We start from the raw sequence: 14,351 nt of genomic DNA on the forward strand, positions 1-14,351 counted from the left end.
GGTTGTCGGATAGCAGCTCCTAAAGATTTTGCTGCTGCTTTAGAAGTCTAACTTTTCCAGACTGTCATCAGCCTTTTTCCCGAATAATGAAGAGCCATGAAAGGGCATATTGAAAAGTCTGCCCTGTACATCTGGAGCAAAGCACGACTTTCGCAACCACGCATGCCTGCGGATTGTTGTACTTGCCGCCATGGCCCTGCTGATACTGTCAGCGGAATCGATGCCAGTTTGAAGTGATTCGCACATGGCATCCTTGCCATCTTTAATAATGTTAAGGAAGGCTTCCTTTTCCTCTCCTTCGGGTATGCAGTCAGCCGCTGATGAAGCACACTCTCATAGTGTGTGACTGAACCTGGGGAGTGTACAGGTGGCGTTGATGGACTTCAACGCCATACTACAAGCAGAGAAGACTTTCTTCGCCATAGAGTTGTACCTCTTGTCATCTCTATCCTGTGGGACAGTAGGGTAAGCGGTCCTACTGCTAGATGAAGTTGCCGCTTGAACCACCAGGCTCTCTGGAGTCGGGTGTTTTGATAAGTATTCAGGGTCAGCAGCCGCTACCCTATACTTGGTTGACAATCTTTTATTGACTGCAGGGATAACTTCGGGAGTTTCCCAATTAGATGCAATTTTCCTTTGTAAGGCTGCATGGAAGGGGACCACCGGGTCCTCCTGTGGGCCTTTGTCTAATATATCTGTTAGGTCGTCCTGTTGAAAAACAGGTGAAGGCACAGACCAACCCATAAACTCAATAATTCTTGCCATCAGGGTTCTATAGGGTGTTTCGGCATGTTCCCCTGGGTCTGGCTTAACAAATTCCACTTCTGGGGAAGTGTCCAGCCCACTTGCCTCATGTAGTGACTCCTGTAGGTCCTTCAGCCTTCTTTCCTCAGAGGTGAAATCCTCTGCAATAGGCAGTGTGGTCCTCTGTAACCCGAATGTTTCCTGGTCAGAATCTTCCCCCTCTTCATAAATTGAAGAAAGTCCAGAGTACTCTGACCTCTGAAATGGAGTAAAACCCATCTCTAAGGCAGAAGGAGCCAAACTTGTCGTTATTGGACGAGAAAACGTTGATGTCGTCGACGCCGATGTAACAGGCTTCGAAGGCGCCGAAAACGGCCTCGAAAAAACTGGAAGGGGTCTTGAAGAACTCGAGAGGATCGGGATCCTACTCGAGGGCATCGACGACGGTCTCGGCATCGTGCCGGAGGCCCTTGAAATCACTGTTGGCTGTGGAGTGGCCTTGGTCCTCTCTTTCATCGGCGTCGAGTCGATCAACCGATGCGTCGAGGAACCCTTCGACAACGGCGTCGATCAGGCCGATCCGTGCGTCGAAGGAATCTTCGACGACGGCGGCGAAGACAGCTGCCTTCTTAACTGATGGCTCATGGCGCTCTCGGTTGGAATGTTTCGCCGGGTGCTGCGACTCGCAGCGTTTTGATTTTTTGGGTTTTTCACCCAGGGTATCACCCTCAGCTGTCTTCGAGGGGGTCGAGGCCGCGTTCTCGAAGACGCTTAACATTTTCTTTCTGAATTCCTCCCACTCAGCTTGAGAACTGTGTTTAGTGGGACAGGAGACCCTTTCTGGGGACACAGAAGATGAGGAATGGGACCTTCGACGTTTCTTTTTTCAGTGTCTTGATCTCGACGAATGGTGGGAGCTGCTTAGAGATCTAGAATGGGAATGTTTGACGGCAAAGAGACGAATGCCTCGACTCAGCCGACGAAACTTTCGAGGTGGTTTTGGCTGACTTACCTCTCTCGAGCTTCCCCTTGCGCTCCTTCAAGGGTTTTGCCGTCATGGACATGCAGTCGTCACACTCCGAACAATGGTGGTCGGATCCCAAGCACCACAAGCAGATCCTGTGTGGATCCGTTATTGACATTTTTTTACCGCAGTCTCGACATTTCTTGAAGCCAGATCGCGGCGTCGTCGGTTCTGATGAAGAAGCCATCGAGAACGATAAGGTATATTCGAGTAGAAATAGATAGTTATCCTGACTGAACTGAGCAATGACGTTCCAAGGCCCCACGAAGCGCAGAAAAACGGAACTGAGCAACGGACGCAGCGCATGGCTATTTATGGGCATGGTGACGTCGGCGCCGATACGGTGGCCGTCGAAGGACATCGACTCGGCGGATGTCGACGTGCAGCGCCCTCTACAGAAAAAAATTCCGAGGCCAGCAAGCTGGAAACGTATTATCAAAGATAAGGAATACGTCGGAGGACACAATCCCTTCAAAGTATCCTTACTGCACTTCACTGTAAAGGTGATGTGTGCAATTGTAAAAATACAAGACTCCATAAAGAGAGAGTCTTATTACTGGCAGTCTCAGGGCGTAGTCTGTTTCAATATAAGAATGAGCAAAACAGGCAAGGGCAGTAAAAGCAGGTGGCTTTACGGTCTTCCAAAAAGTCAGGACAGGGTTCAAAACAAGAAAAATGAATGAGGTTCCATAGAAATACATGGATGGAAAGATGTAAAAGGAAAATCTTTCTTAACTGCCCTCACTTAGAGATCATGTGGTCCAAGTTTGTGAATGTGCCTAAAAGGACATCACAATCTGAAAGATCATTACGTTGAAGGCCGCTCAACATATGGCACCAAAATCCAGCAGAACAAGAGAAAAGCACCCACCTTCCAGCGGTTTCCACATTCATTGCAAAGGACAAAGGTAGTCATCGGCTCATCAGCACTGCGGGTCTGCACCTGTAGGATGACAAAAACACAAAATATTGTTTACCATTTCGAGTTTCTGTATGAAAAGTGGAGGAAAAGAACAAAAAAGTAAACAGTTTCTTCTCTGTGGTATTGCAATTTGAGAAATCAGAAAAACTACCATTATTGTGATCCCGGTACTCCTATCCTTGCTCTCCCCTCCTTAGCAACTGGTTGGCATAGCCTGCTCCACAGGCAGGATGGAAAAAAGCTTCTCAAAAAGAAGGTGCCGACACTGGGGGCCTGATTCATGGAAAGTTTTGCTATGGGATTGCGCCATTATAAAAAACTTCCATGAATCAGGCCCTAGGTCTTCAGATTCTGGCACTGTATGCATGTGCATCTCTCTGCGCGCCCCCCCCACACATCCGTCACCACCCAACACCTTCTAGTTCTGCCAGTTTTTCCGCTGTAGAGGTTGTGGTACAGCATATGTGCAGAGCAAGGATTTGGAGTACTAGAATCCCCACAGGGGTGATTTATTCATACTCCAGCATCCTGCTCTCCTTCCTTGCAAACTGGTTGGGAACCCAGACTCTGTAGATCCATGGAATGGGTGAAGGAGACAGCATATGCCCACCAGCGTTCAAGCAAAGATATTGAAATACTTGCTGGTCAAAGAGAGCATCCCTTCTGGATGAGGTGTCTAAAAAGTAGTGCCTCATAAAGGCGTGAGGGGTAGCCCAGCTAGCGACCTTTCAGAGGTCTGCTATAGTGACAGGTCTCTGGAAGGCCACCAACGCTGCTTTAGATCCAACAGTGGGCAAGTCTGCAGCCTGGAGACCAGTAAGCTTAATGGATTTAGAAATGCATGCAACAACCCTCCATATGTATTGAACAGGTAGTCAGATTTCCTGAAAGATCTAGTCCTTTCCAGGTAGAACTTCAAAGTTATTGCCATTTCGAGATTATGCAAACGTCTCTTCTGCTGAGGAAGTGCGACTTCTAGGATGAAAAACCAGCAAGATAATGCCCTGATTTCAATGAAACTGACAAGATTTTAGGAATAAAGGATGGTACAGTTTGAGGATGACTGTCTATATTAAAAAACAATTTAAGTGTCTTCCCGAAGAAAAAGCTTGCAGTTCGCGGAGCCTATGCATGTTAGCGGCTAGAGCCCCATTAAGAGGTCAGGGTTCCCTAAAACTTTTTTTTTTTTACAAAGTTCTACAGGGTGAAGCAGAGAAGCCCCTCAAAATGTCTCTTTACAGAAGCCTTTGGAACAATCAGACAGATGTTTAGGGAAGCAATCCAATGGGTAGGGGTAAAATACATGCCTAGAGGTGTCACAAAGTACCCCTATGAACAATATCTTCTGGGCTGGAACGAAGGAGGGCATTTTTATGTTGATCTTAACCCCTAGATCATGTGGAGTGTTGTTCCCAAGTATAAGGTTGTTTAGAGTTGCCTCTCAAGAGGGGGCCCTGACCCACCAATTGTAGGGAAAAGTTGGATTTTAAGAGACACAGATCGGAAGCTACCACCGGAAGAACGTTCATGAACACCCTGGGATCTGCATTTAAACCGATAGGAAGCACCCTCTATTGGTAGTATTGACCGTCCATGAAAAACCTGTGGTACATTCTTTCTTGAGGAGGATGTGAAAGTAAGCTTCTTGAAAATCCAGTGATGCAAGCCAATTCCCCACCTAGAGAGCCTGCAAAATCTGTGGTAGAGTGGCCATATGAAAGGTCTCTAAGGAGAGAAACTCGTTGAGATCAGAAAGATCCACAAGGAACTGTGATGTAAATGAGTCCAGGAGGTGGTTTACATACACACTTCGCAGAAGAGCATTAGCTAACTCTGGGTTCTCCAGACAAAGTATTAAGATTAATTTCATGGAATTGCAGTGGCGTTTTACATTTATTTCGTAAAGACAGTGTTGACCAGTTTGCTGTTGATATTTTCTGTTTACAGGAATCATGGCTCGCTATGGAGCCTGTTGTGGATGGCTTTCCTTGTTTGTTGCTACCTGCACTTGAGGGCACCAAGGGATGACCAATGGCGGGGTTACTTATGGGTGTAAAATTATCAATTTATTTTCAACCTAATAATACTTTGATTCAAACAATTGAGTTGCAATGGGATGTTTCTGTGTATCCTACATTTAATGTTTCCCTGATCTTAAATCTGTATTGGAACCCGGCAATGATATTGCAAAGTAACTTCCTGGAAGCTGTTTATCAAATTATGTTTGACTGGCAGGCATCGATAGGTTCAAACTCTATTTTCCTCTATGGGGATTTAAAAGTATTTTGCTTGCCAACTTCAGTTGTTGGGCCTACAGCTTGCATGGATAAAGTAGCGATAAAAAGAGGTCAATCCCGGGGTTCGTTAAAGGAAGCCTGGTGTTTTTTGCAGATTGAATGGCAATGTTAAGGGCGATGACCCACTGAGTAGTACAGCAGAATAGTATACTGGACTACATTTATGTTGTAGAAGCAGTGCACCACATAAGATGTATTCCCTATTCCTTTTTTAAAGTTGAGTAAAATGATTTTTAAGGGAGTAAAAACGCATGTCCAATTCCCAATGGGAGTATTTTATGAGTGAGTACAAATATATTTTAACTGGAAAAACAAATGTTTTTGTTATAATTATTTCTTTGCACCTAGTTATGCATGCACATTGGAAGAAATCTGGCAGGAACATTGTAGTTTTTCCTGGGGTACTAACTGCACTACTAGTACAAACATACCGATAGAGCTGTGTGGACGAAAGCACGGGCACAAGGTTTTATGCGTTTTCCCATTTTCTGTTGGGAGCAACTTTACTCCCCATTGTTATTGTTTGGGAGTATTTGTCTATTTTGAGGGAGCAAAAGTGGCTGATGCACCTTAGCTGTAGGATTGAGTGGAAGACATTTTTTTTTTTAGATAAATTCATTAGTAGTAACAAAAGTTGTAATTAGTGATCACTGTCCTCGGTTTATGGATTGACTTGTTAAATGACGGGGGTTAGGGAGCAAAGATAAATCGTACCCCTTTGACCTACGCATTAACAGGGCAGGAATCAATGTTCTTGGAGTAGTTATAATAACATTGTTACTTCTTTACTTCCTGATGTGCTGTCATATTATCTTAATTAAGGCGCTTATGGTGATATGCTGAAAAAAGTGTATACAATTTTGTGACGAGACCAAAATGCTGATGGTATTGGACCAGCATAATTATGACCCTGAAGTTCGCATGCGCAAAGCTGAGATGCGTAAAAAACGTAGATCCCTCCCTTTAGAAGACTGAGTTAACCGTAAAAACACAAACAATTTACAAAATAATCGGAGGCGACAATATAAAAATAAGTTATGTATCTCAGATGCGTAGGGTTTGCTGAAAGTGGTTATGTCAAACAATTCAAATGCCTTTTTGAGGTTAATAAACCAGTTATAAATCAGCAATGCTTTATGCAAGTTAATCCAATTGCTGAGGATAAATCGATTGAACACTATCGTCCAATTTACTTTAGCGTAAAATAAGAGGCCCCCATTGTGTATGTCTCAGAGGCAATGGCTTTGAACCTTGCATTGGATTTGAAAGATCCTACTTTATTGATAACTATTCAAGAGCTCTGGGACCAGACAACCTTTCTAACGCCATCCTAAAGGGTGATGCTGCTTTTTGGCAAGGTTTCTTTTTAGTTGAGAAGGTGCTGAAGACTAGGACTATTCCTAATTCTTGGCTTTGTTTGATATTTGTTTGAATATCATTTCCATGTTTAAAAAGGGTCTTAACGCTTTACACACTAATACAGAAATGTGTGTGAGGCTAAACAGCCAAGGACAGCTTTCGGCCCAAATGCAAAGTTGTTAAGGACTTAAACAAGGTTGCGTTTTAGCTCCTCTTTTGGTTAGCTTTTTCATTTCAGATATTGCTTCAGCCTGTTCTACCATTCTGTATATTCCCCTGTCACTGGGGGTTTATTTGGTAAATTACCTTTTGTATGCTAATGATATGGTGCTAGTGGTTTTTACTCCAACAGCCCTTCAAAGTCAATGCTTGGCGCTTGAGCAGTATTGTAAGAAAAACAGGTTAAAAATCAACATAGCTAAAAACAAATGTTTTTCATTAAAATCGGATTAGGAAAAAGCTTTATCCAAATTAAAAATGTGTTTTGGAACAGACAGCCTTGGAGAAAGTGTTTAACTTTGTATATTTGGGCTTTAACTTGGTTGAAGGCTCGGGCAATAAGGAGATCTTTGAATACAAGTAGGCCAAGATCCTAGCTCTTGCTTCCCAAGCAAGTAAAAATAATAGTAAATGTGGGAATTTTTCTGTATTCCCTGCGATTGAATTTTATAGGAAAAAGGTAGTTGTCCTATATGGGGCAGAGACTTTATTATTGAAAGCGACAATTGATTGGTCTTGTTTAGAAGGCACCTTTTGGAGAAAATTGTTGAATTGGCCTAAAGGTGTCCCAGTATCTGTGATGAGATATGAACTGGGATTACATTCCTGTAACAGTTGGGTAATTTCGACAAATCTGTGGAAGCTCAAGTTGCCTAAAGATAGCAAGTTTAACAATTCTTGTAATGATTACGGTTCTAAATGTAAGGCGTGTGTCTCAGAGAGATATTGCTATGGAAATGGTAACAAATGCTATCAAGAGCAAAAAAGAACTATTGGAACATTATTGTATATAGACAAACAATGAGGTATGCAAGTACAAAGTATACTGCAGTATTTTGATAGCGGTTAGACCTGCTGCGATTCTCCCTCATTTATTTAAATTTCTGAGCGCAACTTGGCACACTAAATTCCTTCGGCTTCGCTTTAATCTTTACCTACTTACGAAATACTCAGGGCTAGAGCAAAAATTAGAAGGGAATTAAGGATCTGCCGATTCTATAAGGAGGTAAAAAAATGTAGGCAATTTATCATGTCCTGGTTGAATGGAATGCCTTCCATAGTAGACTGTTCCATTTTGCTCACCTTGGTCAGGCTTCATGTGCTTTATCTTGTTCTGCCGCTTAACATTTTTGTAGTTGGGGCCAACGGCTGGCGTCTAGCGGCCTTATGTTTTCTGGATAAACTGATTCCAAAATGATGAGCATCTGTTTTCTACTTGGCTTATATATATATTAATATGATGAACAGTTTAATTGGGGACTAGGTTTTTCTAGTTTTCTCTTTTAAAGACTAGGTGTTTATTGTATTAATACATTTGTTCTAATGTAGTGCATGTTGTTGTGTATAATGCATTGTGCGATGGTTGTGAAAAGTTCACTGCACTAAACACAATGAAGGAAAAAAAAAAGAAAGATCCACAATTGGTCTGAACCCCCATATTTCTTCAGTACTGTGAAATAACAAGCGTACAATCTTTGGTTCATTCCGTTCTCCGGACCAAATCTATTGCTTCGAGGCAGACTATTTTGAATTTCCTGCACAAACCTCTGAAAGTGCAATGGACATATAAGTCGAGGTGAGATGCTGAACCTTAGACCTTCCGAGGCGATGGAAAGTACCTACAGATCCTATGCGATATTCCACTAGGTTTCATAAATGGAGGAAAGCCTTCCTCCGACTGGAGATGCAGGATGCAATTCTTAATAAAAGACCAGATGTAGCAGGCTTCTCAGGAGGCAATAAAACCAATGGCTGCATAGCTTTTGATATATACCCAATAGTGTGATGACTAAAACATTCAAAACCTCATCCAACATGATGGACTGGATACCTGCAGAAGTTATAGAATCAACAAATTGTAATTGTAAAGAGGTTGCAGATGGCACGAGAAATAATGCTTCTTCTAAGGAAGCTTAAAGAGATGTAGAAGCATCCACTGAAGTTGGTAATTCAGCTCTGGTCAAAGGAGGGGCTAAAGATGTATTAACAATTCTATTGAACATGTTCAAAAATACATACAGGTTTTAGTGACTTGACTGTTTTTAAGTAAAACTGGTACTGAATGTTGAAAGGATGAGGAAACCCATATTTGAGTGAAAAATATGGAGAGGGAGAATTCTTCTCTCACACTGGAATACCAAAAGGTACCTGAAACGTACCAGGTTCAGAGGGAAAATTATGCACACTCATTTGTGAAGAGTGCTTCTTATGATCTGAAGCCGGTTTTCTGTGCCGAGGCTGGTGCCAAATGTGGTCTGTGGTCCTTCCTCTGATGGTTATATATAGAGGAATTGGCCTGTTTTTGGCTCGGCAGTAGCAAAGTAATCTGCTTCGTAACCACAGCTGCAGACTTAGCAACGCCAGGGCCTTTGAGGGAGTTAGACTCTACTTCCTTCTATGAGACCATGGGGTTTTAGAGTGATCTTTATTTGTGACCCGCTGGAATGCAGCCCTTGGGCATGAAGGCGCAGACAAGACAGACTGCAGAAAACAACTAATGGGATATCATCAGGAGTCGGATGTTTGCCTGTTCGGGAGGGTGCAGAGGCACAAACACTCTCTCCGGGACCTTCTGAACCTTGACTGGAGTGAAAAAGTTAGTACGATACAGAAGGCAGGTCGTATGACCTGGTGCTTTCCCAATGAGAGCTACTAGCAAGTGTATGCTTCCGGAGTGAAGTCCTGAATGGGTGGTGCAGGGTCCATGAGGGCACTCTGAGGTAGCAACCTTAAAGGAATGGTTCAGTCAGAAAATATTATTGGCCAATAATAAAACGAATACCTAAAATATATATATTTTTTAAGTCCCTATGCAAAGTTTTGAGCAAATGAAGCTCAAACTTTAAAATTGCAAGCTCTAGGGGGCATCCATTTTGTGAATTCAGGCAGCCTCCTCAGCTCTGCCTTTGCGGCACTAACCAAGAAGCAAAAGCCCCCTACTGGGAGCTTTTGCTTACTGCAGCCTAAGCAGAGCTGAGGAGGCTGCCTTCATTTTCATTTTACGTTTTTTGTGCTCCCCAAGCCCAGGGAAGCACAGAAAACGTAAAATGAAGGCAAAAAGCCGAGGCACACCAATTAAAAATAAAACGTTGTTGCATTTGTGATTGCCGTGGTTGGAAAACCACGGCAATCACAAATACAACAACATTGTTCTTCTGAATGCTGAAGCTTTCGCTGGGAGTCTCCTGGGTTGCCCCAACCCTGAGGGAGTCCAGGAGACTCAACGAAAGCTGCAGCATTCAGAACAACATTTTTGGATTTGTAAATACTGCAGCATTTACAAATACAAAAACGTATTTCTAAACACTGCAGCACGGAAACGCAACCGGGTTGTGTTTCTGCCTCCAGCAGCTTTCACTTTGGGGCTCTCACGGGGAGCCCGAGAGCCCCAAAGTGAAAGCTGCTGGAGGCAGAAACACCGCAGCATTTCTAAACACCTGCGTTGTGTTTCTGCCTCCAGCAGCTTTCACTTTGGAGCTCCGGGGGAGCACCGGAGACCCAAAGTGATGGCCACGGTAGGCAGAAACACAACACGGTTGTGTTTCTAAAACGCTGCGGTTTTTCTTTCCAAGTTTCTCAGGCTCCTCCGGCATGGAGGAGCGCGAGAAACCTAGAAAGAAAAGCCACCGCGTTTTTGAAACACAACAACAACCGCAAACATAAATACAACCTTTTAAAAGCTGCGGTTTTATTTCTAAGTTTTCCGGGCTCCTCCAGCCCGGAAAACTTTGAGCAAAGAAAGAACGCAGCTAGTGCTTATTTAAAACAATAAAATATCACTTACCGCTTTCCTGCCTGTAGTCTCTGGTCCCCGTCCTCCAAGTCCGGCACTAATGAAGCAAAAGCCACCCAGTGGTAGCTTTTGTTTACTACAGCTGGCTGGCTTTTGCTTCATTAGTGCCGCAAACGCAAGCACAGGTGGCATCCATTTCACAAAATGGATGCCCCCTAGTGCTTGCAATTTCAAAGTTTGTGCTTCATTTGCTCGAAACTTTGCATAGGGACTTAAAAAAAATATATATTTTAGGTATTTGTTTTATTATTGCCCATCATTTGGCCAATAATATTTCTGAACAAACTATTCCTTTAACACTGGTACCGAAAAAAGTGATATCCAACTGGAGACCAGTTCTTATTACCTCTTACTGCTAGGATGCAAAAAACTAAATTCTTCCACAAAGTCCATGGTGGCCTTTGGTACCAGAGCCTTCTTCGGCATGGAGACTGATCTAGGTTTATTCCCATGCAGAGCTGAAAGTAACTCAGTGGGTGTAAGTTTCCGAGAATGTTGACACAGGCACTGGGAGGGTCTGCCACTGAGAAGCGCTTACCCCAGCCAATGTATCACTTGAATCCGGTTGTCAGCGGTATGTGAGAGAAGGAGGCAATTTGATAGAAAGATATCCAATTGAATTGAATAAATATGCCCCTCAGGGAAAACAGACAGCAAAAGAAAAATGAATGCCCCACAACAGAGGCGCAGAGAAGCTCTATCCACATCCAACCGCATAAGTAGAAAAACAGAACTGGGAGGTGTTGGTTGCCAACGCACAGGTGGGGCTAGATGTGCAGAGGAATGCACGCAAGTACCGAGGCCTAATCTAGTTACAGCATCTTTTAAAGAAGCTTCTCTCCCGTCCAGCCTATGGTGCAGACTATCCCAGCCATTTGGGAAGAAGGGAGAGCAGGATTCTGGAGTACTACGTTAATTCATAGGTTCACACCTTAGTCCAATAGTAAGTGCTAATCTTGAACAAATGCCAAATAATCCCCAATTATACGCTCAGTCATGTAGGTGGAAAAAATGAGATTCGCCCAGGATTTAAGAATTTGATCTGTAAATATTAGTCTCAACCGTAATTCATAACTAAATACTGCCATGATGAGTCCTCCCTAGTCATTTGAAGGGTTGCTTAAATTGGGAAGCTAGATATTCAAAATATGATGCCATTGACTCATGAGCTCCAATATGAATTTGCCTTTAACCATATTGCGATTCAAATCTCCCATTTGAACAAGAACGGGGAGTACACAGATTGTGACAAATTAAGAAATAAAAGGCTTTAGTTCATCCAGAGGTAGCTTCACTTTTTTGCCCGACTGGTGCATTGTAAATGTTTACCCTAAAAATTAGCTGACTGGGGGGACTTCCAAATCCACTATGAGAATGGTGTAAGAAGAAATGGCATTTGATGTGCTTTGCTTTTAATTTTAGCAGAAAAGGTGTTCCCAGACCAACTGAGTTACTACCATGATTAGAACTGGGCATTAATGAAAGTAACAACTACAAAACCAATAAACACAGGCCCAACATCCAAGTTTATTGAAATAGGTTAATTTAGAAAAAACTTCACATAGATCACTAGTTGAGGATTCTTTTGCTTTAAGGCTTCACTGCATGACCCACATGTCCAGATAAGCAAGAGTAGGTCTCATCCAGGAGTATGTTGGATTAGCGGTAAACTTCCTGGATTCCACAATTTATCAGTCACTTTGGATCATATTACTTGGTGAATCAAAATGTAAATGAACAGAAAAAGATAAGTCGTAATGCGGTTGGACATTTTTTAAACCAGGCCTTCCTTACCACCTCCCATGTGGGGCTGCAGAAATTTGAATCAAACCGCAGTGCATCCCAGGGAGACTATCGATATTCTGTCCTGCAACAAATTCTCACATATGCTGTGGCTTAAAATGAGTCAAGTTACAACAGGATTTCAAAAGGTCGCTGACGCATCTCCATCCAATGACTTATCATCCAGCTCGATCTCCAAGCCATTAAGATCTGTTCTCTTAATAAGCAGACAAGGCTTATTTCTGGTAATCAAACAGTGCACTGTTAATGAGTGAATCCATAGATTCAATTAAAGAGTCAAGAGGTGGTACTTTTATGACGAGCAGAGTAGCTTCAGATAACTGGGCTTCCAACGTCCCCATGGCTCGTTGAAGAAAGCATTTAATGAAGTTTGATGTGGCTTCCTTTTTGTGGCTCTTTAGGTTGAGTTTGCCCAGATTTCCTCTTTACCATCTACGTAACGATAAGTTAAGAGAATAAATGACAGAGTGAAGATCCTAACCACTTAAACAAAAGAGTTAACAAGAAGCGTTGACTACTCGTCTATGTAAGCTCTGACACAGAGCGCTCAATGGCAGCCTTTCTGAATGGGAACTGGTATCAACTGGCAGATAGTCTGCCAGAATCCTCAATCCGCTGCAATATGTCTGTGGAGACTGATGAATCTGTACTTTTCGTCCCTTCTGCGCACAGGGGATCCACCCACTTTTAGGCTAGGCCGGTGAGCCCACTGAGCAAGACCCTTCTTAAGTTTCTGGGAAAGTGGGACCTCACTGGGAGTGACTCACTCCCCCCACCTTCTTGGGGACAAGGACTCCCATTCCTGTAAGGAACTCCCTGTTCATAATACATAGTTTGCCTACATGGGAATTGGAACAACAGCTAACCCAGGGTATATATTCACCAAATAGTGACATTTCTTCAATCTCTTTGGCTTCAGGTAATGCTGGATCCCACCTTAACTCCACAGACAAACAGGAACAACACACTCCCTTTGATTGTGATGATGTACTTAAAACCACAAGGAACCTGGAATGGAGGACAGAGAATTTTATGTAAAGGCGAGCCTCTGACGGGAGGCCGTCCTGGAGGGGCAGAGCCACAGAGGCAACAGTATCATGGAGAGCTAGCAGATCTCTAACAAGACGCCAGAAGGATGACGTTTTGAGCAGCAACGAAGTGAAAGTTACGACAGAATCAGTAAAGAAACTGTCTCGCCTGGTGGCGCGATCACACAGAAGCCTTGGTGGTCCTGGGTCCCGTTAACATGAGAAATGCAACAACTGCAGAGCAGGGCAGACTAGGGAAAACAACTATTCCCAAAGAGGTAAAACCCCTGAGAGGGGTGACCCATTATATAGGAGGATGCATAAGCCACAAGGGTGATGGATGCCAAGAAAACCTGAATGCTGTATACAGGCAGACACCCAACCGAGGTCCTGCTACAGCAAGCCTACCCAATTGCCAAAGGGATTTGGAGAGCCTGGGAAAAGACTTATAATAGGGGCTGGGAAAGCCAAAAGGTTAAGGGAGTCAGGGAAACCTGTTTGATACGGGCAGACGCTCCACTGGGGCCCTGCAGCCTATCAGAGGGCCACAGGACTTTGGGGAGCCCTGAAAAAACAAATCACAGCAAGCAAGTCTGTCGAACCAAGAGAACCTTGAGGGTTCTAATGCTCAAACCCAAAGCCAGTGCATAAACACCAAGTCAAAAATGTTGGAATCGCCACGACACAGCGTGCACGGGGAACCCTCCTTGAGAAGGCACACAGACAACCAGACTCCAAGAACCGGCGCCCTACAGATACCGCTGGCGACCCACGGCGATCTCCTCCATCGACCCGACACTGGCAGTGTGCGAATCATCAAGGCGCTTCTCCTGGCCCGTCGGCGAGGTGAGCAGGTGAGGCTCTGCGGCTCGAAGGCCCGCACAACTGACTACCTGCGGCTCGGGCCTACGCTGCCTGTCTTTTCCCCCCTCCCCCCAATCAGCAGGACAGCGGCACCGGGGTCGAGCTGCAGCAGGACAAGGAGAACCGGGGGCTGCGCTCCCCTGTGGACCGGAGATACGCTGCCAACGAACTATATTAAGGCGCAGCCAGCACACGGACACACGACGGGCCCCTGCGCTGCTTGGGCACACCCGCTTGGCATACGCTAGCCCTTTTCCAAACCCTACATCCACCCCTTGGGTGAACACTTGAAGCAGCT

At 44.1% G+C, this 14,351-nt stretch overlaps 1 protein-coding gene across 2 annotated transcripts in view; it reads right to left on the minus strand.

The window, feature by feature from the left end:
• Window positions 1–14,351, minus strand: part of TCEA2 (transcription elongation factor A2) — a 991,119-nt gene that overhangs the window by 12,517 nt on the left and 964,251 nt on the right. For both annotated transcript variants that reach the window (XM_069650839.1, XM_069650840.1), the window contains one exon: window positions 2,640–2,711. In XM_069650839.1, the coding sequence (XP_069506940.1) occupies window positions 2,640–2,711 (72 nt within the window). The remainder of the gene's footprint in view (window positions 1–2,639; window positions 2,712–14,351) is intronic.

The sequence above is a fragment of the Ambystoma mexicanum genome, chromosome 3p (assembly GCF_040938575.1).
Source record: "Ambystoma mexicanum isolate Mex_15411 chromosome 3p, UKY_AmexF1_1, whole genome shotgun sequence".
NCBI lineage: Eukaryota > Metazoa > Chordata > Amphibia > Caudata > Ambystomatidae > Ambystoma > Ambystoma mexicanum.